The sequence below is a fragment of the Chiloscyllium plagiosum genome, chromosome 20 (assembly GCF_004010195.1).
Source record: "Chiloscyllium plagiosum isolate BGI_BamShark_2017 chromosome 20, ASM401019v2, whole genome shotgun sequence".
NCBI lineage: Eukaryota > Metazoa > Chordata > Chondrichthyes > Orectolobiformes > Hemiscylliidae > Chiloscyllium > Chiloscyllium plagiosum.
This window is the reverse complement of record NC_057729.1, coordinates 57935512-57963097: the sequence shown is the minus strand read 5'-3', so window position 1 is coordinate 57963097 and position 27586 is coordinate 57935512. Positions and strand designations below refer to the sequence as shown.

Sequence of the window (27586 nt, the reverse complement as noted above, 5' to 3'; positions counted from 1 at the left end):
CAGAAGAATCGACGTTTCAGGCATAAGCTGAGGATCAGGAATGAGGAGGGTGTGCCAAGCAGGCAAAGATAAGGGGGAGGGGGGAGGGGCGTTGGGAATGCGATAGGTCGAAGGAGGTTATGGTGAGGGTGATAGGCCGGAGAGGGGATGGGGGTGGAGAGGTCCTCTTGAAGAAGGGCTTATGCCCAAAATGTCGATTCTCCTGCTCCTTGGATGCTGCCTGACCTGCTGCACTTTTCCAGCAACACATTTTTCAGCTCTGATCTCCAGCATCTGCTGTCCTCACTTTCTCCTCCTTTATACTTTTGGCCAGTTTACCTTCGTACCTCATTTTATCTCTGCGTATTTCCTTCTTAGTAATCCTCTGTTGTTTTTTAAAAGCTGCCCAGTCCTCCGTTTTCCCACTTATCTTTGCTATGTTAATTCTCCCGTAGATTGGTGGAACTCGTACTATGGGATGAGTGGATTTTTTCAGTGGAATGAGCATAGTTCATTCTTTAGGATCCATGTGAATGAATCAGTGTCTAAGATCAATGTAATCCAGTCTGTGAGACTGGTTTAATTCAATGTCTGAGATCAGTCTAATTCAGTCTGTGAGATCTGTACTATTCAGTCTGTGTGATTAGTGAAAATTAGGTTTTGTGATTTGTGTAGTACAATCTGTGGGACTATTATTATTCAATCTTGAGATTAACATGATTCAGTCTCTGAAATTAATGTGATTCAGTCTCTGATTTGTGTAGTTAAGTCTGTGATGTTAATGTAATTCAGTCTCTGTGATTCAGTCGTTCAGTCTGTGAGACTAGTGAAGTTCAGGCTTAGATAACATCATGATTCACTCTATGGGATTAGTGCGATTCTGATCAAGAACTAGTGTGTTCCTTCATTGGATTGGTATAATTCAGTCTGTGTGCTTCATGGAAGTCTGTCTCTAAGAGTAGTGTAAATCATGCATGGAGTTAGTGTAATTCAGCATGATTCAGACTCTGAGATTAGTGTAGTTCGGTCTGTGAAGTCAGTGTAATTTCAGTCTGTAACATTAATATAATTCACTCTGTGATTTGTGTAATTAGTATAATCCCAAACTAAACTCGTCTCATCTGCCTGCTCAAGGCCTATATCCCTCCTATTCACATATCTATCCCCAAATGCTTTTTAAATGTAATTGTACCCACATCCACCCACTTCTTGAGGAAGTTCATTCTATGTGTGAACTTGTACTCTTATAAAAAATTTGCCTCTTATTTCTTTTTAAAATCTCTCTCCTTTCATCTTAAAAATGTGCCTCCTAGTCTTGAAATTCCCCATTTTAGGGAAAAGACAACTGCCATTAACTTGAATAAAATTCAGTTTCTGGGATTTGTGTTTTTCAGTCTGTAATGTTTGTGAAATTCTTTCTGTAGAATTAATGTCAGTCAGTGAGATTAGTATGATTCAGTCTGCAAAATCAGTGCAATTTCATTCTGTGACATTGCTGTCATTCATTCTTTAAGATTAGTGTAACTCAGTCTGTAAGGTTAGTGAATTTCTGACACCTCTATTAGTATGATTCACCCCAATGGGATTAGTGTAATCAAGTCTCTAGGATTAGTATGTTCCTACATTAGATTGGTATTATAGTTGTTCAGCTATAACATGCGTTTCGTTAGCACAAATTCACTGTAACGCGATTGATGAATTGGGACACTTTTCTAAAGCTCGAACTTTTAAAACGTGCTGGCTGTAACACGATTACATCACCAACACTTTAAGTGCTGTTTCTAAAGTACAATTTTTCTATAACACGGGGCTGCACAAGAACGCAACCATCATGTTATAGAAGAGCTACCTGTATTCCGTCTGTGTGATTAAATCAGTCTCGAAAATTGATGTATTCAATATATAAAGTTAGTTTATTCAGACTTTGAAATTAGTGTAATTCTGTGTGCAATTCATGTGATACCAGTGTAATTCAGCATGTTTCAGTCTCTGAGATTAGTGTGATTCACTCTATAGGAGTAATGTATTTCTGTTTGTGGGATTAGTGTTTTCCTGCATTGGATTAGTGTCATTCAGTCTGTGTGGTTCCTGCATTTCTGTCTCTAAGGTTAGTATATGTCATGAATGGAGTTAGTTTAATTCAGTCTCTAAATTTAGTGAGATCAGTTTCTGAGATTAGTATAAATTGGTCTGAGAGATTAATGTAATTCAGTCTCAAATCAGTGGAATGCAGTTTCAATGATCAGTATAATTCAGTCTGAGAGATTAGTGAATTTCAGCATCTGTGATTAGTATAATTCACTGTTTTGGGATTAGTGTAATCTGTGGGATTTGTGTATTCCTGCATTGTTTTGCATGATTAGTGTAATCGATGTGTAAAATTGGTGTAATTTTGGCTGTGATATTAGCTTGTTCCTGCATTAGATTGGTGTAAATCAGTCTGTGTGATTAGTATAATTCAATCTACTGAATATTTGTCACTTACTCCAATGAGGTTTGTTTATTTCGCTCTCAGATTTAGTGTAATTCAGTCTGGGATCATTATAATTCATCCTGGGATTGCTGTAACTACAACTGGGACTGGTATTATTCATTGGTTAGGACTAGTGCAATTCATTTTGTGGCAATATAGTGTCCTTGGGATTAATCCTTTTGAAGTTGTGATTATGGTCTTTCTACTTGTGGGTTAAGCATTATTCAATGTGCAGTATTTATGTAAATCATTTCCTGTTTTCCAGGACATACTGATTAGTTGTGTTTTCTTTATGAATTAACAGCCGTGAGTGTCTGATACTCATTTCCGAAGCGTAGATTTCAGTTGTGCACTGGGACAAAAGTTCCAACACAGCTGGTCCTGTTTGAATTCCCTAGAATTTCACAACATCCCAAGGGCCATTAGCCAACACGTGGAAGCTTCCAAAAATCTCTCTAAACGTGAGTTAGAATCAGAGATTTTAGAAAGTTCTGACTGACTTAAATTTAATGCTAACATAGGAAAGTTAAAACCAGCTCAAGCTAGTAATCCTAACTCCTGACTCAACACTGACCTCTGCCTATCAAGTACCACTCCCCCCCCATCCCCTGACAATTTTCTGACCTGAATCCCTAGAACCCTGATTCTGCCACCCAATCCTTCAAACCATCTTCCCATTCCCAATGTGATGGCCCTCTGTCAGCTTCCTACAGATACCCTTGCCCTATACTACGCTACCCAAAACTCCACGCCTGAACCATTCTTCTCCCACCACCCCTTCCCCACCACTACCCCCACTCTCACCACCCTCACATCCACTTCCCTGACCCCCCTCCCCAATATAATGCACGTAATGTACACTCCAGAGACTTGGATTCTTACTGAGACAGATATCTGGAAGTTTATCAACACTACCACTCCACACTTATATGACATCTCAGACGTGCATATAGTCTTGGTTGTATCCTTGCTTATATCACTAGTACATGAATGCAAAGTTTACTGGTTGATTAATTGCTGACTGTCACAGATCAACTCAATAACTGACTGCTTAACTAACTAACTGAGATCAAGGAGATATTTTACTCTGGAGCATTATATCTCATGATTATTTAGTTGCCTTAGAGGTTTAGTGCCTTCTGAGTGTAGTGATTATAGCAAAGTCAGCCAGGTGGATCTCATGGAACATGACCTCCCTGATTGGGACTGTTAATCTGGTTCAATCAGAGAGCCCTGGTTGTGTCAAGAGTGTCAGAGATACTGTTCACTCTGAGGAACCCGTATGTCTCAAGGACAAAATCTGCCTTTCTCCTCTTTGAAGATTAGGAAACACGTTCTGATAAAGATGTGCAAAGATACCTCAATATTTTATCTTTACACAATAATATAATGTGTTTATGGATGCAAAATATGACCAGATTTGGTCCTTATACAATTGTCACAAATTCGCTGTGTTACTTCACATCTGTGGTTTGCTGTCTGCCATTGTGCATGAGTGTCTATAATTTGTCCTGAAGAAGGGCTTATGCCCGAAACGTCGATTCTCCTGTTCCCTGGATGCTGCCTGACCTGCTGCGCTTTTCCAGCAACACATTTCCAGCTCTGATCTCCAGCATCTGCAGACCTCACTTTCTCCTGTCTATAATTTGTCACAGGTGAATGATCTGGAATGGTACTTTCAGAATTGGAGTTGTCATCCTGTACAATGGGTTGTTGACCATTTAAAACTACAGTTTGTTATCTCCTACGTCATAGGATTTGACCATTCTTTGTGACCGTGACATGGAATTAACCAGATGGATGTTGAAAGGATGTTCCTGTTGTGGGACAATCTAGAACTAACAGTCATAGTTTAAAAATCGAGGGTCACCCATTTAAGACAGAGATGGAGAATTTTTTCTCTCTCAGAGGGTCATCAGTCTTTGGAATTCCCTTTCTCAAAAGAGAGTGGATTTAAAATGTTTAAATATTTTTAAGGCAGATGTTGATAGACTCTTACTGACCAAGGGGATGAAGGATTGTGCAGTAACATAGAGTTGGGGTTAAAATCAGATCTTATTTAATGGCAGAGCAGACTGGAAGGGCTGAGTGGCTTACTCTTTCTTGTTCCTTGGTCACCTATTTGTATGTTCATGTGATCCGGGCTGGACCCTTTCCACCAACCCATGTATTAAAACGAAAGACTCAAACTCTGATGCCTTGCCCTTGTTCATGTTGGGATAACTGTCTGAATTAGAGTAGTGCTGGAAAAGCACAGCAGGTCAGACAGCATCTGAGGAGCAGTAAAATCGATGAATTCATTCCTGATGAAGGGCTTTTACCCAAAACGTCGATTTTCCTGCTCCTCGGATTCTGCCAGACCTGCTGTGCTTTTCCAGCACCACTCTAATCTAGACTCTGATCTGCAGTCCTCACTTTTGGATAACTGTCTGAATGCTCATCGATCAAACTCTTGTCCCTTTTTCTCTCTCTTTCCAATGGTGCACATGACGCACATGTGACTGGATGGTGAGAGTGTGTGAGAGAAGAACTATGTGGATCTTTTTTCCAAGCACAAGGGCTGCTGGTGAGGGTAAACCATTGCCTTGAAGAGTAGCATGGATGCCATGACTATCATGAATTTTATTGATAGGACAATGTGTTCTGTGAGCCCATTAGACTGAGAGTAATGAGGAGAAGAGGTAATTTGTTGAAAACTGCACTCCATGCATATTGAAAGGCTACACTAACTTATTCTGAAATGTTGTCACACAGAATTTGTTGAGGGACACCAAACACCAACAATGCACATTCCAGTATTGTGTCAGCAACCTTCGCACAGCGATATCTTTGATTTGCCTCACAAAGGGAATTTGATGAAATGGTCAATCACCAGAATGTAATCGTATCTTTGGACATGGGACATATCGGTTATAATCCCCCAAACCATGGCTGATCCTCTATTTCAACACCCCATTCCTACTTGTACTTCACAACCCTTGATGTCTTGCAAACCTTAAAAACTTATTTATCTCTTTCTTGAGTATATTCAGTGATTTTGACCTTCACAGCTTCCTGTGGTCGTAGAATCATAGAATCCCTGCAATGTGGAAGCAGGCCGTTTGGTTCACCGAGTCCATACTAACCCTCTGAAGAGCATCCTATCCAGACTCAGCCTCCCACTCGCCCACATCCTATCCCTGCATTTCCCATATCTAATCTGCCTAACTTGTACTTCCCGGGACACTATGGCCAATTTAGCATGGCTAATCCACCTCACCTGTAAATCTTTGGACTGTGGGAGGAAACCCACACAGGCACAGGGAGAATGTGCAAACTCCATACAGGCAGTCGCCTAAGCAGGCCTTAATCTCTTGACTATCTCGTCACACGTGATAGACAATTCCAAAACTTCTCTTCCCTTTGATTAAAGAAATGTTTCCTTATCTCAGTCCTAACTGGTCAACCCCGCACTCTTAGACTGTGTTCCATGGTTCAGACTCCTCAAAGAGGGAAAGCATCCTCCCTGCAACTTATTTGTCCACCTCTGTTAGCATTTTTCCAAGTTTCAATCAGATCCCCTCTCATTTTTCTAAACTGCAGTGAGTACAGGCCCAGCTGAACTAATCGCTCCTCATGAGGCAACCCTGGCATCAGCCTAGTGAATCTCTACTGCAGAAGGCTCATTAAACCTGAAATGTTAACTCTGCTTTCTCTCCACAGATGCTGGCAGACCTGCTGAGCTTTTACAGCAATTTACAATTTTGTTTCTGATTTCCAACATCCACTGTTCTTTGTTTTTTTTTAGTCTCTACTGCACTTTCTTTCAGCAGGAATATCATCTCTTAGGTAGGCAGCCTAAAACTGAATGTGTTGAAGCCACCCACTGATGATCATCTTCTTGAGCTGTTGCAGCAAGATATTATCAAATGTAGCCTGCTGAACCTGCTCTATTCATCTGTGATCAAAATCCATGAGATTAAAGTGAAGATTACACACTCATAGAGTCATACAGCACGGAAACAGACCCTTAGGTCCAATGAATCCATGCCAACAATAATCCCGAACTAAACTCATCCCATCTGCCTACACTTGACCCAAATCCCTTCAAACATTTCTTATTCATGTAGATTAGATTAGATTAGATTACTTACAGTGTGGAAACAGGCCCTTCGGCCCAACAAGTCCACACCGACCCGCCGAAGCGCACCCACTCCGACCCATTCCCCTGCACCTAACAATACGGGCAATTTAGCATGGCCACTTCACCTAACCTGCACATTTTTGGACTGTGGGAGGAAACCGGAGCACCCGGAGGAAATCCACGCAGACACGGGGAGAATGTGCAAACTCCACACAGTCCGTCGCCTGAGGCGGGAATTGAACCCGGGTCTCTGGCGCTGTGAGGCAGCAGTGCTAACCACTGTGCCACCGAGCCGCCCACGGTGTCTTTTAAATATTGTAACTGTACCTGCATCCACCACTTCCTCTCAACGTGCATTCCACACATGAGCCACTTTTAGATTCCCACTCAGCTTCAACAATATGAACCTGTGGATCTAGAGGGATAGCTTTGTACTTAATGTCCTTTGGGAGTCATCTTAGATCATCAGGAATGGTCATCTAGGAGCCTGGTTGATATTGTTCTGTGAAGCCACACTCTTGGACCTACCTACAGGTGGAGAAGCACCTGTGGGTTTCCAACAGATCATTTCTAACAGCTTATGGTCAAAGTGAACATCGAAATGGTTACCTGATAGGTACACGTGGAACCTCTGTATATCTAAAACTAGAGTGAGAGTTTCTCTTTTGATGATGAGCTGGGGCAAGGACTTCAGAGTGAAACACAATACTCTTGTCATCCTGTAATACATATGTTCCAGGGGCTTTCTGGGATGCCTGTACTTCCATCATGGCAAAGTTGGAGAGATCATAATATTGAAGAACACATTGTAGGATAGTAAACAATTTTGGTGGAAATAACCATTTGGTTGTGTGAACTTGATTTCTGCTGAAACAAGCTGAAACTGAGGAATATCATCTTGTGTCCTTCAGGTCAATTTGAAAGAAATACCAAAGTAAAGGGACAGCATCATTTATACTACATGAGAGGAGAATGTTGATTGGTTCAACAAAATGTGTCATTTCAGTGTCTGGAACATTTGGTGTTGGAATTAAACTGTTTGTTACCTCCCGGATCATAGTAATACAGGTTAATACAGACCCAGTATGCTGGTAGACCAACGATACAAGGTCATGCTGTGTCAGCAACGTAAAAGTTTCTGTGGTCCGTCACAAGGAGGTGTTTTGAATTTAAGATTTGTGACACCAATATGTGTGGTGTCAGATCCATTGTAAGAAATTAGCTTATCATGTGTGTGCACAATGTCCCACATCGTGGCAATTTCCTGAATACGTCTCGAGTCAGATGAGTAAAGAGATGACATTTGTACTTGTCCTCGTGTCAGTCCTGGCATTTAGTGGATGGTGTCCGTTCCTATGAGGGAATGTCACTTGGACAGAGATCAAGGCTTCTGCTTTTCTGATGGCATCCATGTTGTGTGTCAGATTGACCAGAGGTATTGCGTGGCTGGGATCTGCAAACTGCAAACACTACAGCTACCTCATGGACTTTCTTTTAAGCCATGTCTGTTTTTCTCTCTCTGCAAATGCAGCCAGACCTGCTGAGTTTCTCCAGCACTTTCTATTTTTGTACCGCGCTTTAATGATCTGTGCTTCACCTTGGCAGAATGTAGTCACTGTCATAAAGAAATCAGCTACAGTGGCAATGGCATAGATTTCATCTTCTAACATAAAGGACTTCACAGCAAGAGCTAGACAGATTCTTGACTGTTAAAAGAATCAAGATTTACGGTGTTCGATAGGAAAATGGAGTTAAAGCTACAATTAGTTCAGCCATGATCTTGAGGGGCTGAATGACCTCTCTTGATTCATACATCGCTTCTAGGAATGAATTAAGATCTTAAGGAAAGTATGAATCAGTCACTGTTTTGGGGGGCTTTGTTGTCTGGGCGTGAAACATGAGCCATAAAATTAGATTAGATTCCCTACGGTGTGGAAACAGGCCCTTCGGGCCAACAAGTCCACACTGACCCTCCGAAGTGTAACCCACCCAGATCCATTCCCTACACTTAACCCTGACTAATGCACCTAACACTACGGGCAATTTAGCATGACCAAGTCACCTGGCCTGCACACCTTTGGACTGTGGGAGGAAACTGGAGCAGCCCCACGCAGACACGGGGAGAATGTGCAAACTCCACACAGGCAGTTGCCCGAGGCGGGAATCGAACCCAGGACCCTGGCGCTGTGAGGCAACAGTGCTAACCACTGAGCCACTGTGCCGCCCTCGGAAGTATATCCCTGCTTTAATATTCATCAGCAGTACAGCACTCTGGGTTGTTGCAGGGGCGTTCAAAGACAAGACACCTGGAAAGTCTGGGTTGTTAGAGAAAACACAGAAGCAATGAAGCAGTTCTCAGGATGGTGGAATGGGTAAGATTGTTCATTAATATCATCAAGCAAAGCAACATGATTGGATTGGCCACATTCTGTGGCTTTCTAAGAACTTGCTAAAGGAAGATTAGCGACAGGAAAGAGAGTGGTGAAGTTTGACAACTTGAAATTGTAATTGGGAGGCTCTTTTTAGGAACTGATAAGGAAATTACAAGATCTATGAGGCATGGAGAAATGAGTAGAGGCCTGCCCTTGGGCATATCACCACTGCTACTTGATTAGAATTTATTTGAACACTTGTGTTTTGTAGAAAATTCCCACTCTGATGTTTTACTGCTGCACCTGGTGATTAAAGCACTAACAGCAACAGCATAAAGGAGGCTGTTAATAAACGGCCAACATTGACACTGCTCTTAAACAGAGCCTGCTGCCCACTTAATAGACACCATTAATCTTCTGGGAATAGATTTACTTAAACGAGGCTGATTCTGACATACAAAATTTGATTAACCCCAGCTCCTTTTGAGAGAGAGAGAGATTTGGAAGGAAAGAAATTACACCACTAGATTCACATTAATTCTGACATAATTTGCAGGGACCTTCTGCTTAGAAGACAGTTATACTGCACTTACTGATCTAAGAGTGATAACTTCTATCCCAGCCATATATGCTCAGGTAGCTTTGATTACTACCTACCCAGTATGGTGCTAATTTATATAAATGCTGTATCACATCCTCCCAGCTTTATACAGATCACTGTAAGCCAGAAAGTATAAGATAACCTCACGGAAATTTGACAGCATAGCCTTCAGCTGCAAAAGCTCAAAGCTCCCAAATCTCTTCAATTCTCTACCATAAAAACTTACATTTGTGTAGCAGACCCTGCAACAACCCAGAGTGCTGTACTGCTGATGAATATAAAAGTGGGGATGTACTTCTGAGGCTCTATAAGGCTGTGGTCGAACCACATTTGGAATATTGTGCACAGTCTTGGGCCTCATGTCTCAGTAAGGATGTACTAGCCCTGAAGTGTTTTCAGATGAGGTTCACGAGAATGGTTCCAGGAATGAACAGCTTAACATATGAGGATCGTTTGAGGACTCTGGGTCTATACTCAATGGAGTTTAGAAGGATGAGGGGGAAATCTAATTGAAACTTAAAGAATACTGAATGGCCTGGACAGAGTGGATGTTGGGAAGATGGTTCCATTTGTAGGAGAGACTAGGACCCGATCGCATAGCCTTAGAGTAAAGAGAAGACCTTTTAGACTGGAGATAAGGAGAAACTTCTTCAGCCAGAGAGTGGTGAATCTATGGAATTCACTGCCACAGAAGGCTGTGATGGCCAGGTCATTGAGTATATTTAAGACTGAGGTAGACAGGTTCTTGAGTATTAAGGGGATCAAAGGTTATGGGGAGAAAATGGGGTTGTCAAACTTATCAGCCATAATTGAATAGTGGAGCAGACTTGATGGGCTGAATGGCCTAATTTCTACTGCTATGTCTTATGATCTAATTTAGGAAATCTGTCAATTTGCCTCCAGTAAGCTCCCACAAATAGTGTGATAATGATCAGATTATTTAGTTGTCTGGGGGAGCCAAATTGCTACAGCTAGCAAGCCCTCTAGGGAAGGTGTAATCCAGAGACAGGGCCTAATGCTTTAGAGACGTGAATTCAAATCCCAGCACGGCAGCTAGGGATTTAAATTCAATTTTATAACAAATCTGGAAAAAATGTTAGCTGCAGTAATAATGGCAATGAAACTAATAGATGTGAATGCATTGGAGAGCGTGCAGAACAGACTTACAAAACAGTTCCAGGAGTGAGAAATTTCAGTTATGAGGATAGTTAAAGACATTGGGACTGTTGTCCTTGCAGAGCAGAAGGCTGAGAGGAGATTTGATAGAGTTTCCAAAATCATGAGAGGGCTGGAATAAATAGGGAGAAGCTGTTCCCTCTCATAACAGGGACAAGAATGGGAGCTAGAATATTGTGTGCAGTTCTGGGACCCACATTCGAGGAGGGATGTGATAGCACTGGAGAGAGTGCAGAGGAGATTCAAAAGGATGTTGCCTGGCCTGGAGAGTTTCAGTTATGAGGAGAGATTGGACAGACTGAGATTGTTTTCCATGGAGCAGAGGAGATTGGGAGGGGACATGATTGAGATGTATAAAATTATGGCCAGCATAGATAGAATATTTCCCCTTGGTGGAGGGATCAAGACTGGGAAAGCACAGATTTAAGGGAAGCGGCAGGAGGTTTAGAGGGGATCTGAGAAAAACATTTTCCACTCAGAGGATGGCGGGAATCTGGAACTTATTGGGTATGAGGGAGGTAGAGGGAGAAACCCACGGAAAATTTAAGAAATTAGATTAGATTACTTACAGTGTGGAAACAGGCCCTTCGGCCCAACAAGTCCACACCGCCCCCCCGAAGCACAACCCACCCATTCCCCTACATTTACCCCTTACCTAACACTACGGTCAATTTAGCATGGCCAATTCACCTGACCTGCACATCTTTGGACTGTGGGAGGAAACCGGAGCACCCGGAGGAAACCCACGCAGACACGGGGAGAACGTGCAAACTCCACACAGTCAGTCGCCTGAGGCGGGAATTGAACCCGGGTCTCTAGCGCTGTGAGGCAGCAGTGCTAACCACTGTGCCACCGTGCCGCCCAATATTTAGATATACAGTGTGATGCCAAGACACACAAATGCTAGAAAGTGAAATTAAAATAATTAGGTGGTTGTTTTTGACCAGTGGCAACTGTATGGGCTGAGATGCCTTCATCTGGTCTATGAGAAGGCATAGGTTTCAAGTGATGTGCAAAAATGATTTGAGAAAACAATATTGTCACACATCATATAGCCTGGGTATGGAATGTCATGCCAGGAAATGTGAGGAGGCACGTTCAATTGAGGCATTCAAGAGGGGCATTGGATGGCTATTTGGATAGAAACACACAAATGAGATGGAGATACGGCAGGAGATTGGCACTATGTGATGGTCTCGTCTGAAGGGTCAGTACATGCACAGTGGGCCAAGTACACCTTCTGCATCGTAAGAATTCGCAATTTGGTGATACTAGCTGGTGGAAAAGTATTGTTTCTGCTGTTTGGGAAAGGGAACTTATTTGCCCTTGTCAAGCCTTTCACACATGTAACTCCAGATCCAGAGCGCGGTTCTTAACTGAGCTCGGAAATGACCCAGCAATCTATTCTGTGGTCATAGAGTCATAGAGTCCTACAGCACAGAGACAGGTCCTTTGGCCCAAACTGGTCCATGCTGACCAAAATGTCCGTCCACGCTAACCCTATTTCCCTGCACCTGACCCATATCCTTCCAAACCTCTCCTATCCATGTACTTATCTAAATACCTTTAAATGTTGTTAATGTACCCGCCTCAACCACATCCACTGGCAGCTCATTCCATATGCGTACCACCCTCTGTGTATAAAAGTTGCCCCATAGGTTCCCTTTTATTTTTTCCCCTCTAACCTTCAACTGATGCCTTCTCTTCCTCAATTCCCCAACCCTGGGAAAAAGACTGAGTGCATTCACTTTATCCAAGACTCTCATGATCTTATACACCTGTATAAGGTCTCCCCTCAATCTCCTACGCTCTAAAGAAAAAAGTCCTAGCTTGTCTAACCTGTCCCTATAACTCAGACCATTGAACCAAGGCAACATCCTTGTTAATTCCTTCTGCACTCTTTCCAGTTTAATAACATCCTTCCTATAGCAAGGTGACCAAAACTGAACACAACACTCCAAGTGCAGCCTCACCAACGTCCTGTATAACTGCAACATAACTTCCCAACTTCTGTACTCACTGCCCTGACTGACGAAGGCCAATGTACCAAAAGCCTTCTTCACTGTCCTGTCTATCTGTGACTCCATTTTCAGAGAACCATGCACATGAACTCCAAGTCTTTCTGTTCCACTGCACTCCTTAAGGTCCTACCATTCACCATGAAGCTCCTGCCATGATTTGACTTTACAAAATTCAAAACCTCACAGTTATCTATATAAAACTCCATTCGCCATTTCTCGGCCCACTTCCTCAGCTGGTCAAGGGTCTGCTGCAATTTCTGGTAACCTTCCTCACTGTCCATGATACTACCTATTTTAGTGTCATCAGCAAACTTACTAATTGTGCCTTGTAGATTCTCATCCAAATCATTGATATAGATAATAAACAATAGATAATGGAACTGACCCCTGAGACACTCCACTAGTCACAGTCCTCAAGTCCAACAAGCATCCTTCCACTATTGCCCTCTGCTTCCTACCATCAAGCCAATTTTGCATCCAATTTGCACTGGATTCCATGCGATCTAATCTTCCAGAGCAGCCTTATCAAAGGCCTTACTGAAATCCATGTGGCCTACATCTTACCACCCTGCCCTTATCAACCTTCCTGGGCACTTCATCAAAAAACTCTAACAAATTTGTGAGGCATGATCTCCCACTCACAAAGCCATGTTGGCTATTCCTAATCAAACCCTGTCTTTCCAAATGCATGTATATCTTATCCCTCAGGATCTTCTCAAGTAGCTCACCAAAACCAGCTAAAGGGCACTTACGCTCTGAGCAACAAATTCTGGTCATGCCAACAATACATACTTCCCAAGAAGAAAATAAAATGTGCTGTTTTTCAAAATAGGGCTGTGGAGATCTTTCCCACCCCTTTTGAGGGCAGACAGGACTGTGGTTAATATGTAATCTGAAAGATGGCACTTGTGATGTAACCCCGACAGTGCAGCACTGCCTCTACTCTGCGGTAGTACGTTAACCTTTATGTTTATGTTCAAGCTGCGAGTGTCAGCTGTGCTCCAGCAATCTATCAATGCAGAGTGGAGAACCTCATCGGCTCGCACATAAACTGTTCCTTAAAACCTACAACTTTGACCAGTTTTGATGGTCATCAATCCTGTTCATCCGAGTCCTACAGTGCGGAAAGAGGCCATTGGGCCCATCGAGTCTGCACTGAAGCTCCAAAGAGAATGCCACCCAGACCCAGACCCTCACCCTATCCTGTAACCCCACATTCCCCATGTCTAATCACCTCACCTGCACATCACTGGACCCCATGGGTAATTTCCTGCACACCTATGGACTGTGGGAAGAAACCCGAACACCCAGAGGAAACCCACACAGACACAGGAAGAGCGTGCAAAGTCCACCCAGGATCCCTGGCACTCTAATTTTATTTGATTAAGAGGTTTTCCAATATTCAAGATGCCATTGAATCATAGACAAAGTCAGAAAGAGTGATGCTGGAAAAGCACAGCTGGTCAGGCAGCATCCGAGGAGTAGGAGAGTCGACGTTTCAAGCATAAGCTTTTCGTTGAATCACAGAGGTCTACAGCACAGAAAACGGCCCTTTGGTCTATCACATCCACATTGATCAAAAATAATCACCTCGCTATTCTAATCCCATTTTCTAGCACTTGGCCTAAAGCCTTGACATTACAGGTGCACATCTAAATACGTCGAGTCATACCGCACTATCCAACCAGTCCATGCCAATCCTGTTCCCAGAGTTAATTAGTCCCACTTACCAGCTTTTGGCCCATATCTCTCCAAACATTTCTTATACATGTACTTATCTAAATGCCTTTTACACATTGTAACTGTACCCACATCCATCACTTCCTCTGGAAGTTCATTCCATGCAAAGATTGCCTCTCGTCTTTTTTTAAATCTTCCTCCTCACCCACCTTACAAATATGGTGCCTCGACTTGAAGTCCCCCACCTTAGAGAAAAAATACCTGCCATTTGTCTTATCTGTACCTCTTATGATTTTATAAACCTATATAAAGTCACCCCTCAAAGTCCTATATTCCAGTAAAAAAAGTCCCAGTCTATCCACCCTTGACCATCTACTAACTCAGCTCACTGTTATTTAACTGGGTTCCTCTCTAACACCTCAACAGCTTTCTGTTTCTGGAATTGTTCTCATACTGAACTCTAAACCACTCAAGATTCATTTCAACCCAGACTGCTTGGATGCTTTTAATAACAGCACTTCTGCTATTACGGACCTCTTCTCTTCGAATGATTTTACTCACTGCCTGACTTCAGAATTATTCTGATTTTCTGTGTTATTAGACTCCGTCTCTAGGCAAGAGCATTTTTTTTTCCTTTCTTCTGTTCTTTATTTGATAATACACTGAACTGTTCAACTTATGAGTTTAAAGTCCTCATTTAAATGCGTTTAAACTGAACAAATCTCCAGGCACCCCAGCAAAACACAAAGACCAAATCTAAAATGAAATGGAAAGACATGCATTCCTCTTCTTAACTCAAAGTAAAAATATTACTTCATCTTAAAGCTTTACATTATTTCCATTTCAAACCCCAGGTTTCAAATAATAATATCTTATGAATTTTCATCAGACTGGTATCAACATTTATAACCATGAAACTACTGTATTATTGCAGAAATCTACCCTGTTGTCCAATGTGCTTCACAGTTAGTTCTAGCCCTAGCCAAGCTGTTCCTGCGTACATACAACACTGGAATCTATTCAACGACAGGAAAAAAATGCCCTGCTGTGCACTTGACCAAAGAACACGACAAATCTGGCCCAGTTATAGACCCATAAGCCTTCTCGTGATCACTGCAATGTAATAGAAAGGGGCATCAATACGGCTATCAAGCAACACTTGCATAACAAGAACATACTCACTCATGCTCAGTTTGGGTTCTGTCATGTCCTGACCTCAATAGATCCTCAGTTCAAGCATGGACTACACAGCAGAGGTGAGGAACTGGGGGCATAGGTTCAAATCCCCCTATAGCAGATGGGGAAATTTTGATTCACTAAAAATCTGCAACTAAACGTTAGCTTAATGGAAATCATGTTCAACTGTTATCCACCTGGCTCACTGATGTCCTTTGAGGATAAGAATCTGTCATCCTTACCTGGTCTGGTAACATCAGACCCACAAAATGTTATTGGCTCTTAACTACCCTCTGGGCAATTCGGAATGGGTAATAAAAGTTAGCCTAAGCAGTGCTCATAACCCACGGATGACTTTTTAAACTTGAGATGATATTGTTGAGAGAGCTTGGGGTGTGATGCTTGTTGTGTTTCAGAAAGACAGTGTTGGTTGTAGCTTGTAGCGCAGGAGGTTAAGTAAACATTTCATGCCAATGACCATTCATTAGAAATACTATCATTCCAGAATCATATGACAGTCAAACTGGGTAAAAGGTCACAGTGTACTTCCCAAACTGGATGGTCATTTTTACAACAACACTAAATGAATCTGAAATATAGATTCTGGGGCAGTAGTGACTTGTATAAGAAGGAAGAGTTGCACCTGAATTGGAAGGGGATCAATATCCCGGTGGGGAGATTTGCTAGTGCTTCTCAGGAGGCTTTACACTAGTAAGGGGGCACGGAACCTGAGGCTGATACAGTAAAGAAGGGGAGCAAGTTAAATAATCAAGGCATGCAAGACCATGGCAGAGAATGAGTTAAGACTGATAAATTATACTGCATTTATTTCAATGTGAGAGGTCTGACGAGTAAGGCAGATGAACTTAGAGCATGGTTGGGAACATGGCACTGGGATATCTTAGCTATGACAGATATGTGACCAGGGAGGGACAGAACTGGCAGCTTAATGTTCTGGGGTAGAGATTCTATGAGAAGGATGGAAAAGGGAGCAAGAGGGGAGTGGCATTTTTGATTAAGGGTACGATTACGCTTGTACTTGGGGTAGATATTCCTGGCTGAAAATGTGTTGCTGGAAAAGCACAGCAGGTCAGGCAGCATCCAAGGAACAGGAGAATCGACGTTTCGGGCATGAGCCCTTCTTCAGGAATGCCAGCAACACATTTTCAGCTCTGATCTCCAGCATCTGCAGTCCTCACTTTCTCCTCGTAGATATTCCTGGGACAACATCCGCTATAGTGATATGGATGGGACTGAGAAATAAGAAAGGGATGACCACATTATGAGGATTGTATTTTAGCGACCCCCCCTCCCCTCCGCCCCCACTGTCAGCAGGAAATTGAGAAGCAAATGTGCAAGGAGATCTCAGATATCTGTAAGCATAATACGGTTGTAATTAGATTAGATTCCCTACAGTGCGGAAACAGGCCCTTCAGCCCATCAAGTCCACACTGACCCTCCGAAGAGTAACCCATCCAGACTCATTCATCTACTCCTTACTAATGCATCCATCACCATGGGCAACTTAGCATGGCCAATTCACATAACCCGCACATCTTTGGATTGTGGGAAGGAAACCGGAGCACCCGGAGGAAACCCACGCAGACACAGGGAGAATGTGCAAATTCCACACAGACAGACGCCCGAGGCTGGAATTGCACCTGGGTCCCTGGCCCTGCGAGGCAGCAGAGCTAACCACTGAGTCAATGGTAGGAGATTTTAACTTTCCAAAGATAGACTGAGACTTCCATTGTATTAAGGGCTTGGATGGAGAGGAATTTGTTACAAGTTCCCAAAGAAACACCTGTATATTGTCCAAACATTAACCTAAAAATCAATCGATTCTCTCTCTCTTGATTGGAGAGTTTTGCATTGGATTGACATCACAGTAAAAGGCCAGTCAGCCCAAACGAGCTATATTGTAAACAAATCTCTTTGTGCCCTTCTCCATGTCACCCTTATCAGTTTAATCTTTGATTCCCTTAGCATCAACTAGTTGTGAATGTTCCATTTAGGAATGTCCCCAGGTATCTATAAAACACAGAATCCAGGAGCAGACTAAGGCTATTCGGCCCTTCAAACCTGCTCCACTAGTTAGTATGATCATGGCTGATCCTCTAGATCAGCATCATATTCCTGCTTTCTCTCCACACCCCTTGATGCCATTAAATGTTTTTTAAAAAGACCAATCTCCACAGCCATCCATTCCGCAGCCTCTGAGTGAAGTAGTGTTTCCTCATCTCAGTCTGGAATGGCCTCCTGGAGATTGTGAGACTGTGACTCCTGGTTCCAGAGTCAAATCCCTGCAGCAGACCTTGGTCCAAATATCGTTAAAATATCTGAATTCCTGAGGTGAAATGGGAGTGTTGCCCTTGACAACAAGGCTGCATTTGACTGACTGACTGGCTTCAAGGGGCCAAACCAAAACTGGGGTCAGTGAGAATCAGGGGAAAACTCTGTGCTGGTTGGAGTCATTCCTGGTACGTGGGAAGATAATTGTGATTGTCAGAGGTTAGACATCTCAGTTCCAAGATATCTCTGCAGGAGTTCCTCAGGATAGTGTCCCAGGCCCAACCATCTGAACATCTGTGACACTGAGATGAGATGTTAATCTGAGATGAAGTGCATGCTTTAACTTGGTTATAAAAGATCCTATGGCTTTTGAAGACGAGAGGGGAATTTCCTTTTGTGTCATGGTAATATACATCTCTCAAGTAACATCCCTGAAACAGTTAATGTGTTCAACAGCTTATTGTTTGAGATAGCTTGCTGTGGATAAATTAGCTTCTGCATTTCCTACATTAAGCTTCATAAGTACTAAATTAGCTGCTAAAATGCCTTGGAACGTCCTGAGGTTACGAACAGGTGCTCTGTGTATGATGCTATTTCATTCACTCTGCTGCAAATGTCTGTTTATTTCTCAATTGTGTTCCTTGTGATGATAGCATCAACCTCTCCAGAAAATAGTGTCTAATATCACAGAGTAAACTGTCACTCAATGTCTTTGGCTGCAGGCTATATTCTATCACCTGTAGAGACTTTTATTTTTCTCTGTAAAACTGGGATTGTGTTCCCAGTTTACAAAGCCTGCAAACAAAAGGAATATGATCAAGACTTGTGTATTTTTGTAAACTATATACAGTTTTGGTTCCTGGTCTCGAGGAGAGGTATCGCGGCATTGGAGGCAGTTCAGAGGAAGTTCACCAGATTGATTCCAGAGATGAAAGGCTTGTCTTATGAAGAGGGATTGAACTGTTTATGCACATATGTGCTAAATTTTAGAAGCATGAGAGGTAATCTAATCAAGGTATATAAGATGTCAGAGTAAATGTAGAGAGGTTGTTTCCCCTTGTGGGACAATCTAGAATGACCGGTCATAGTTTTAAGCTAAGGGGCATTAGGTTTAAAACAGAAATGAGAAGAAATTATTTCTCTCAAAGTGTTATAAATCTGTAGAATTTACCACCCAGCATGCAATGGATGCTGGGATACTAACTAAATTTAATGATCAAACAAACTTTTGATTATTGAAGGATTATGAGTAGCAGGTAATAAAGTGGAGTTGAGGCCAAAATGAGATCATATTTGTAGTGATTGGAACTAGGTGGATCTTATTGACTATGAGATCCTTGATTAGTGTTGCTAACGTGGGCCAATCAGGGAGCCCTGGCTGACAGAGATAAACAGGGGTTTCAGAGTCCTCTCACTTCAGGGACTAACTCTGAGCTGGCTGGCTACAGCCACTGTATTGTGCACAAGTGAATAAAGGATGACTCGGTAATGGGATGTCACCCTCTATGCAGCTAATCCAATATTAAATGTTGGAGCAGGCTCAAGGAGCTGAATGGCCTACTCCTGCTCCTAGTTCTTATGTTCTTAATTTTGATGAATTATTCTGGAGCTTGGGGAGCTCCATTGCTTTTTCCATGATAATGTAGCTAGTCAATCACCGTCGACCCACCAACCAATCAGTACCCTTTTCTCCTTAGTGTAAATGATTGTGACTGCATGAGCTTCGACATTCTTGTGTTTGTCCTGATGAGTGCAAGCTGGAAAATATCAGAAACATCCTTCTGTTCTCAGAAGATTCAGGCGAGAAAGTTATGAACATGCAAACAAGCGAGACAAGGAAAGACTGACTCATCCACTGAGGTTGTTTCAAAACTATTACAATCCTTACATTCTCTACCTTTGACTTTTGAGTGAGAATCTCTGCTGTGTCTCAACCAGTGAATTAGCTCTGGATCTACAGTTGTCTTTGGTATTTCATAAAACCATACACTATGGAAACAGGCAATTCAGTCCAACAAATCCACATGGACCCTCTGAAGAGTAACCTCCCCACATCCATCCCCCTACCCTATTACTCCACATTTACCCCTGCCAAATGCACCTAACCTAAACATCCCTGAACACAATGGGCAATTTAGCCTGGCCAATTCACCTAACCTGCACATCTTTGGATTGTGGGAGGAAACCCACGCAGACATGGGGAGAAATGTGCAAACTCCACACAGACGGTCACCTGAGGCTGGATTTGAACCCATGTCCCTGGTGCTGTGAGGCAGCAGTGCTAACCACTGAGCCACCGTAGTTGGGATGGGAAGGTTAAATCAACAAATGCTCCCTGGTGACAAGTGATGAGTGCAAGAGAACAGGAAAAGTTTAAGCTGTGGTCTTCAGGCCAGCAGAACTGCCGACAACTGTCAGAAGTGAATAATTAGGTAAAAACAAGGACTGCAGATGCTGGAAACCAGAGTCTAGATTAGAGTGGTGCTGGAAAAGCACAGCAGGTCAGGCAGCATCTGAGGAGAAGAAAAATCGACATTTTGGGCAAAAGCCTCAATTGCTAGTTGTACATTAAAGCTGTTTAGAAACATTCCTTGTAAAATAAAAAAAACACTTCAAGAAGAGCATGAAGGAAATTGGGAAAAAAAGAAATTGAGTTATATTACAAGTGAATAATATTATGAAACTATTAAAAAATATGGTGTGAAGTGGGTCTTTCCATAATTATTAAACCGAACGAATGAAACTGGAGAGCTGTAAAAGCTGTTATATGAATGTTTACAACATATCTCAATGGTATTATTTTATTCTTGCAATGATATTTTTGTTACAATCATCAGTTCAATTACTACTTCAGTGTGTTAAAAATACCCAGGTCTCCACTTCAAATCGATGTAAAAATTTCACAAAACCAGAAGGCAATAGCTTATAAAGTGTCAGGACGTCGCTCATAGCAACCAGTTGAGACAGCCATGGCTGCTTTATTCAGTGTTCTCCAAATGGAAAATCTCAATTTGTAAATTAATCTCCCTTTTTGGCAGGTAATTCTTTCTGCATTTTCCTTACATCTTTCAAGGAACTGATATTTGCAGCATGGAACTGTAAGCAGATACTTTTTATGTGCCAGTCTTGGGGTGAGGCTGAGAGAGGTGAAACACCTTAGAGCAGTGAAAGCTAAATGGTGGGTTATTAGATGCATTTAAAACGATGAAGGGTGTCAATAGAATGAGTCAAGAGGACTTGTTTATGGTAGCTGAAGGATCAAGAAGGCAGTCACAGATTTTTGATGATTGGCAAAAAAAGAGTATACATGAGGAGAATTGATTTTATTAAACAGTTAGTTAAGTTCTGAAGAAGGGTTACTGAACCCAAAACGTTAACTCTGCTTTCTGTCCACAGATGCTGCCAGACATGCTGAGTTTCTCCAGCAATTTCTTTTTTTTTTGTTGTTTCTGATTTCCAGCATCAGCAGTTCTTTGGTTTTTAGTTAAGATTTGGTAGAGTGATGGACAAAGAGACAATCCCAGGATTCAAAGGAAAATTGCATAAATATTGGGAGTTGCAAAGAATCGCACCCAGTGAAGAACTAGGAAATGGGGTTAACTCCATCACTCTTCGATAGAACCAACAGAGAATCAAAGAGCTTAACGGCCTGTTTCTGTGTCGTGAAATGATAGAGTTTTTACAGCACCATAAAAGGCCCTTTGGCCCTTTGTGGCTACACCAGTCATCAAGCATCAATCTATTCTAATCCCATTTTCCAGCACGTGGCCCAAAGATTTGTATGCTATCTTATATTAAGTGCTCATCTAAATGTCTCGAGTGTTCCTACCTCTACCATCCTTTCATGCAGTGAGTTGCAGATACCCACACACTTCTGGGTGAAAAACATTTTCCTCATATCCCCTCTGAACCTCCTGCTCCTTACCTTAGAACTGTGGTCCTTGGTCATTGGTCCCTCTACTAAAGGGGAAATGTTGCTCCCTATCTACCCTGTCCATTCATCTTGCAACTGTGTGCACCTCAACCAAGTTGAGGCAATGGCAGATGGAGGGATTTGAATTCAATTTTTAAACAAACCTGGAATTAAGAGTCAAATGATGGCCAAGAATCCATTCATAACTGTCAGAAAAAACACATCTGGTTCACTGATGTCCATCCTTACCTGATCTGTCTACATGTGATTCCAGACCAACAATAATGTGGGTTAGTCTTAACTGTCCTCAGGGCAACAGGGATGGGCAACAAATGCTGGTCTAATCAGCAATGTCCTTGTTTCATCTGGAAATGAATATTTTAAAAAAGGTCCCTTTTCAGCTTTTTCTGCACTAAGGAATACAATTCCAGCCTATCTTCACAGCTGAGTCATTCCATCCAAGGCCACATCTCGGTCAATGTCCTGTGCAGCCTTTATAGTGCTATATCCATTTGTGATTCCAGGACATTGACTTGTCTTGACTGACATGGTCATGTTGATAGAGGGATTCAATAGGATGGACAGAACAAAACTAACTACTCTACTGGGGATGGCAGGAGGTCAGGGAGAAGGCAGGAGAATGAGGTTGAGAAACATATCATCTGTGATTGAATGGCAGAGCAGACTCGATGGGCCAAATGGTCTAATTTTGCTCCTATATATTAGATTGGTAAGATTTGAGCTGAGCTTATTCAGGAGTGAACTGAGGAAGTACACTTGAGGCCAAAAGAAATAGAAACCTGAAACTGCTTTCCCTGTTGATACTGGAGAATCAGTTGGAGGGTTGATGGTCCCTTGTAGGATAAAGATTTCAGGGTAGATGAAGTAAAGGCAAGTATATGAAGTTAAGTACAGATTGGTCACACCCTAACTGAGTATGACCATTTGGCCATGAGGCATATGACCAAAAGTAGGCCATTCAGCCCATCAAGTCTTGCCCAGCATTCAAGGAAATCAGGGCTGATCTGATAATCCTCAGCTCCACTTTCCTGCCTCTTCCCCATACTTCCTGAGTGGATCGGGCTGAAGGGGAGAAATGGCCTCTTCCTATCCCTATGGTCCTGTCCTGACTGGATTCCACACCTGTTCATTTACCAGGGACATCGAGCGAGAATTATGTTTATTGCCAGCCCCAACTGGTTCAGGAGAATTAGGCAATTTATTTGTATGATCAACTGCATGTGCAAACTGTGTTTTAAAGCGAAGGTCATTCTGTTTTGTAATGGTTTAGATACAGCAGATGAATTGGTTGAGTTGAAGTGACAGCAGAGTGTATGTATGATGCACATTAACTAACAGTTGGTCTTCTCTCTGCCCTGTCACCAGGTTATGGCCATGCAGCACCAGGCACCAACGCTGGCAAAGCCTTCTGTATGTTTTACGCAGTTTTGGGTATCCCACTGACCCTGGTGATGTTCCAGAGTCTAGGCGAGCGCATGAACACCTTTGTCAGATACCTGCTGAAAAGGATAAAGAAATGCCTTGGAATGAAGAAGACTGAGGTCTCCATGGAGAACATGGTAACAGTCGGCTTCTTCTCCTGCCTGGGAACCCTCTGCATTGGAGCAGCAGCATTTGCACACTTTGAGGACTGGACCTTCTTCCATGCCTATTATTATTGCTTTATCACTCTTACCACCATTGGATTTGGGGATTTTGTGGCTCTCCAGAACAATGAAGCATTGCAGAAGAGGCCTCCTTATGTGGCATTCAGTTTTATGTACATTCTCGTTGGACTGACTGTGATTGGAGCCTTCCTCAACCTCGTAGTTTTGAGGTTCCTCACTATGAACTCGGAAGACGAGAAGAGAGATGCGGAGGAGCGTGCTGGGAATAGAGACACGGTTCTGGCTATCGGAGAGGATATTCAGAGCAGGAGCACCGTATTGCTGCCCTTGGAGGAAGGCCGCAGTAGGAGCAATCTAATTCCCCTGATGGAGGGCGAGGTGGAGATCAGGCATGAGAGTCTGCCAGAGCCTGTCTCCGATGTCGGATCTCTTTGCTCCTGTATGTGCTACCGATCTCAGGATTATGAAAGCTCTGACAGATTGCACCCTTGCTCCTTCAGAGCCCACACCAACCCGGTTTACTTCAACTCCATCTCCTTCAAGGTGGATGAGATGTCATTGAGTGCACGAGATAACTTTGCCCTCTCCTCCCCCGGTAGCACCACTTCCCTTGGATACCCAAGCTTCAGCCAGCGCCTCCGAACCCGGCGGAGGTCTGTGTGAGCCCACTGCATGTGCCCTAGCTGGAGTTTGCTCGATCTAAACGCTCAATGCATTGGCGGCAGCAGCAGCATGGCAACCAGAGCCTGAACAAACAAAGCATGGCTATTGTACACCACATCTCAGTAACAGCTCGTCTGTGCTACTGGGTGAATGGAGATGCGCAAAGAGAGCAGTTTGGACACCTGAAGCCTCCTGAAGGTGGGCCTGACTCCACAATTAACCGAGGGTCCCGGATGTGGCCCAGCTCTTTGTACTTCAAGAACAGGTTAAGCTAAACTTTAACTCAACCAGAGTTTGATTACCTGACCGGACAATGCAGGTCAGAGGTAACCCATTGTTAATGTGGTTTCCCTCGACCTCTAACCCTAACGGTTTGGCTTGTGCGTGGTCAGAGCCGGTGGCATGGTCTTGCCAATGGAAGGGCATGAATTGTCGGAGTACAGCACGCACTTTCAACTTGTCATCAGGCAGCATGTTGCAATGTCCAGATTTTTCAGGTCCTTGGACGGTTGAATAGGGGCTGCTGCCAAATACAGCTCTTCTCTAGCAGTCTGCTGTTTGTCCTGGATAGTTTGCTGCCGAGACTCTGAATTGTTGGCTGCAACAATAACAACAACAACAAAAAAAGCAAAAGTTAGATCCAGAGTTACTTTACCTAAGGTTTGGCCTCCTGTGGAGATAACTATGTGATTGATTCAGCCATGTGGAGTAATCTACTGGAGTCCACAAGGGATTTGTCAGGTTGCTCAGTCCCTGTGTTTGATCCCAAAACAACTTCTCGAGGTGGTGATGATGCTGTTGTACACAGGGACATGATTTGGGGCTACGGGAGGTCTCCAGGTGACCTTGGGCTCAAGGTTCATTTTTAGAGTGGACCTTATTAGCCCACACCAGTTGAGCAGGTGCCTATTGCCAACTGCTATAGCTCACCAGCCCCAGGTTGGCACAGTTTGCAACATGGAAATGTATCTGGATTGTAAAGGAAGGGATGACATGTGAAGGGTGCAGAGACAGGTCTCCAGGCTGAGGCAGGGACCCAAGTTATTGTCCCAGAGTCTGTTTCTCTTCAGTATCAGTTAGAAAGCAAAGTGTCAACAGTGCATCACCTCCCTCTGTATTTAGTTCCAATTGCCCTCAAGGGGGGCTGACCTACATACATTATAGAGACTCTGCCTCCAAGCCTACTATTCATAGTGTGTTATAGCACCACCCACTGACATCTGGTTCTTTGATCCCAGTGAAAATTCCACTATGGCGGTGAGCAGAGATCCATGGGGGAAGGGTGGTAAGTGCCCGTCTGTGGAAATTTTAAGCCCATCCCTCACCACAGTTCCACCAAGCAGATTATATTAAACTCATCTCCCCAAACCCCCCCCCAAGGCCAATGGTATGAAACTCCAGTGTCTTTGTCCTAACGATGTGGCGGCCTGGTCAACTAACAGCACATGCAAGTCATGAGTGGGGGGCAAACATAATTCAAAAGGAACTGTGTAATTGAACATCACACAGTGCGATGTCACCCCATTTGGGACCGAGTTTCCACTGGTAGCCCACCCATTAATATCCTTGCGGGATAATTCCACTCTGCGATTTTAATTCATTAACTTATTTGTCTGTTTATTTGCAACCGTTAAATTACTTGATTAAAATAGAACAATGGGAGATTGCATGCACAGAGAAAATAAAAACTCCAGGTTAAATCTCCAAGGGGGTGATCAGACCAATTGCACAAAGCAAGGTGGGCAGCGTGAGGTGGAAGGGAGAATGTTGGCATCAGATTAATTTAGTAGGTCAGAAATTGGGAAAAATTCAGTGAATTGAAGAAGCGTGTAAATTAAGAAAAAAAATCAAAGACTGGATTTTGTTTTGACATTCAAGTTAGTTTCCCAGAAGAAGAGAAAGACAGTTAAATGGAATTTATCAAATATAGAATTCTGTGGATGGTTAAACAGTATTGTTGCATTTTGTTTTCAGGCCCTGGGTATAAGTAATGCTATCTTTAGTATCACCATAAAAAATCATTCCTTCTTGCATGAGTATTCATACATTGTGGGCTAATGAATCTGCCAACACAGCTAAGTTCAGCATGAACCGATGATGCTGATTTTAAGTGGCTCCCCAGTAGTCAGTAATTCAGAACTGCCACTTTTAGCAGCCAAATCTCTGCCAGGTTAGAATTTATGTTGCTCGTTTATAAAAGGCTGTAATCCTGACAACCAAGACAATCCATAAGATAAACTGTTTCTAAGAAATTGAGCAGTGCAATAAGAAGTGTGTGGAAAGTCTTCTCTGGGAATGCTGTCCATTACAATGGCTTCCAGTAGGAAGCAGCAGTTTCTTTCATACATTTCTATAACTAATAGCCTCTATTTTCATGTTCAACAACCACCCACTTATCCATCAACCAATCACATGCCAGAATGGATGGGAATGTTTCTTGTTTCATCCAATTGATACTGAAAGTCCCAGGAATAACATTGAACCCAACAGAGTCAGATTAGATTAGATTCCCTACAGTGTGGAAACAGACCCTTCGGCCCAACTAGTCCACAGTGACCCTCTGAAGAGTAACCCACCCAGACCCATTCCCCCTAACTAACACACCTAACTCTACAGGCAATTTAGCATGACCAATTCACCTAACCTGCACATCTTTGGACTGTGGGAGGAAACCGGAGCACCCGGGGGAAACCCACACAGACACAGGGAGAATGTGCAAATTCTGCACAGACAGTCACCCAAGGCTGGAATCGAACCCGGGTCCCTAGCGCTATGAGGCAGCAGTGCTAACTGCTGAGCCACTGTGCCACCTAAGGCTACTTGATTGTGGTTTGCATACAGTATGAAGTCATGGCAGAATTCACACTTACTATTCATGCTTCACATGCTGACAGACCACCACACTCATTCCATTGGCTATAATCATCTGTAGTTTTGGGATTTAGTAAGCTCCTACAGCTGTCACAATACAGGAGGATTCCATTGGAGTTCTCATTGGAATTTAAAACTGAAGCCCCTCAGTCTTCAGTCCCTGGTAATGACTGTAATGTGGTTTCAACCTGAGATGCAGAACCATCTACTGGGAGATGAGGCAGCCTTAAAACACCCCATAAACATGTTTCCAAAGTCCATCAGAGGTCCAAAGAAACAATAGGCAAAAATATTCTCTTCATTTCCAATGAGAACTTTGATGACAAAATATAGTCCACCTTTCTTCTAGGACATATTTCTGCTGACACCAGCTGACAAGAGTCATTATTTGTAGTTGGGATCCTTTTAAGAAAAGGCCAGAATGTCCTCTCTAATGGCCATCTTTTAAGAAAAGGTCATCCGTTTGACCTGACAAGGAATGAACCAAAGATCATGCTGCTCCCCGCTCTCCCTCTCCATCAGAATTTGAGAAAAACTGAATGAGCTCCGGGTTTAGTGGGGGTTATACCCCAAACCCTGCTGTCTGCGATCTCCTTGATGGTTCCTCAGTGAATAAGA

At 42.9% G+C, this 27586-nt stretch overlaps 1 protein-coding gene across 1 annotated transcript in view; it reads left to right on the top strand.

Annotated features, from left to right (window-relative positions):
* LOC122559928 (potassium channel subfamily K member 9-like) overlaps positions 1-24255 on the top strand; it is a 57386-nt gene extending 33131 nt beyond the window's left edge. Inside the window, exon 2 of the mRNA XM_043710036.1 lies at positions 23193-24255. Within this exon, the coding sequence (XP_043565971.1) occupies positions 23193-24097 (905 nt within the window). The 3' untranslated portion in view covers positions 24098-24255. The remainder of the gene's footprint in view (positions 1-23192) is intronic.
* The last annotated feature ends 3331 nt before the right edge of the window (positions 24256-27586 follow it).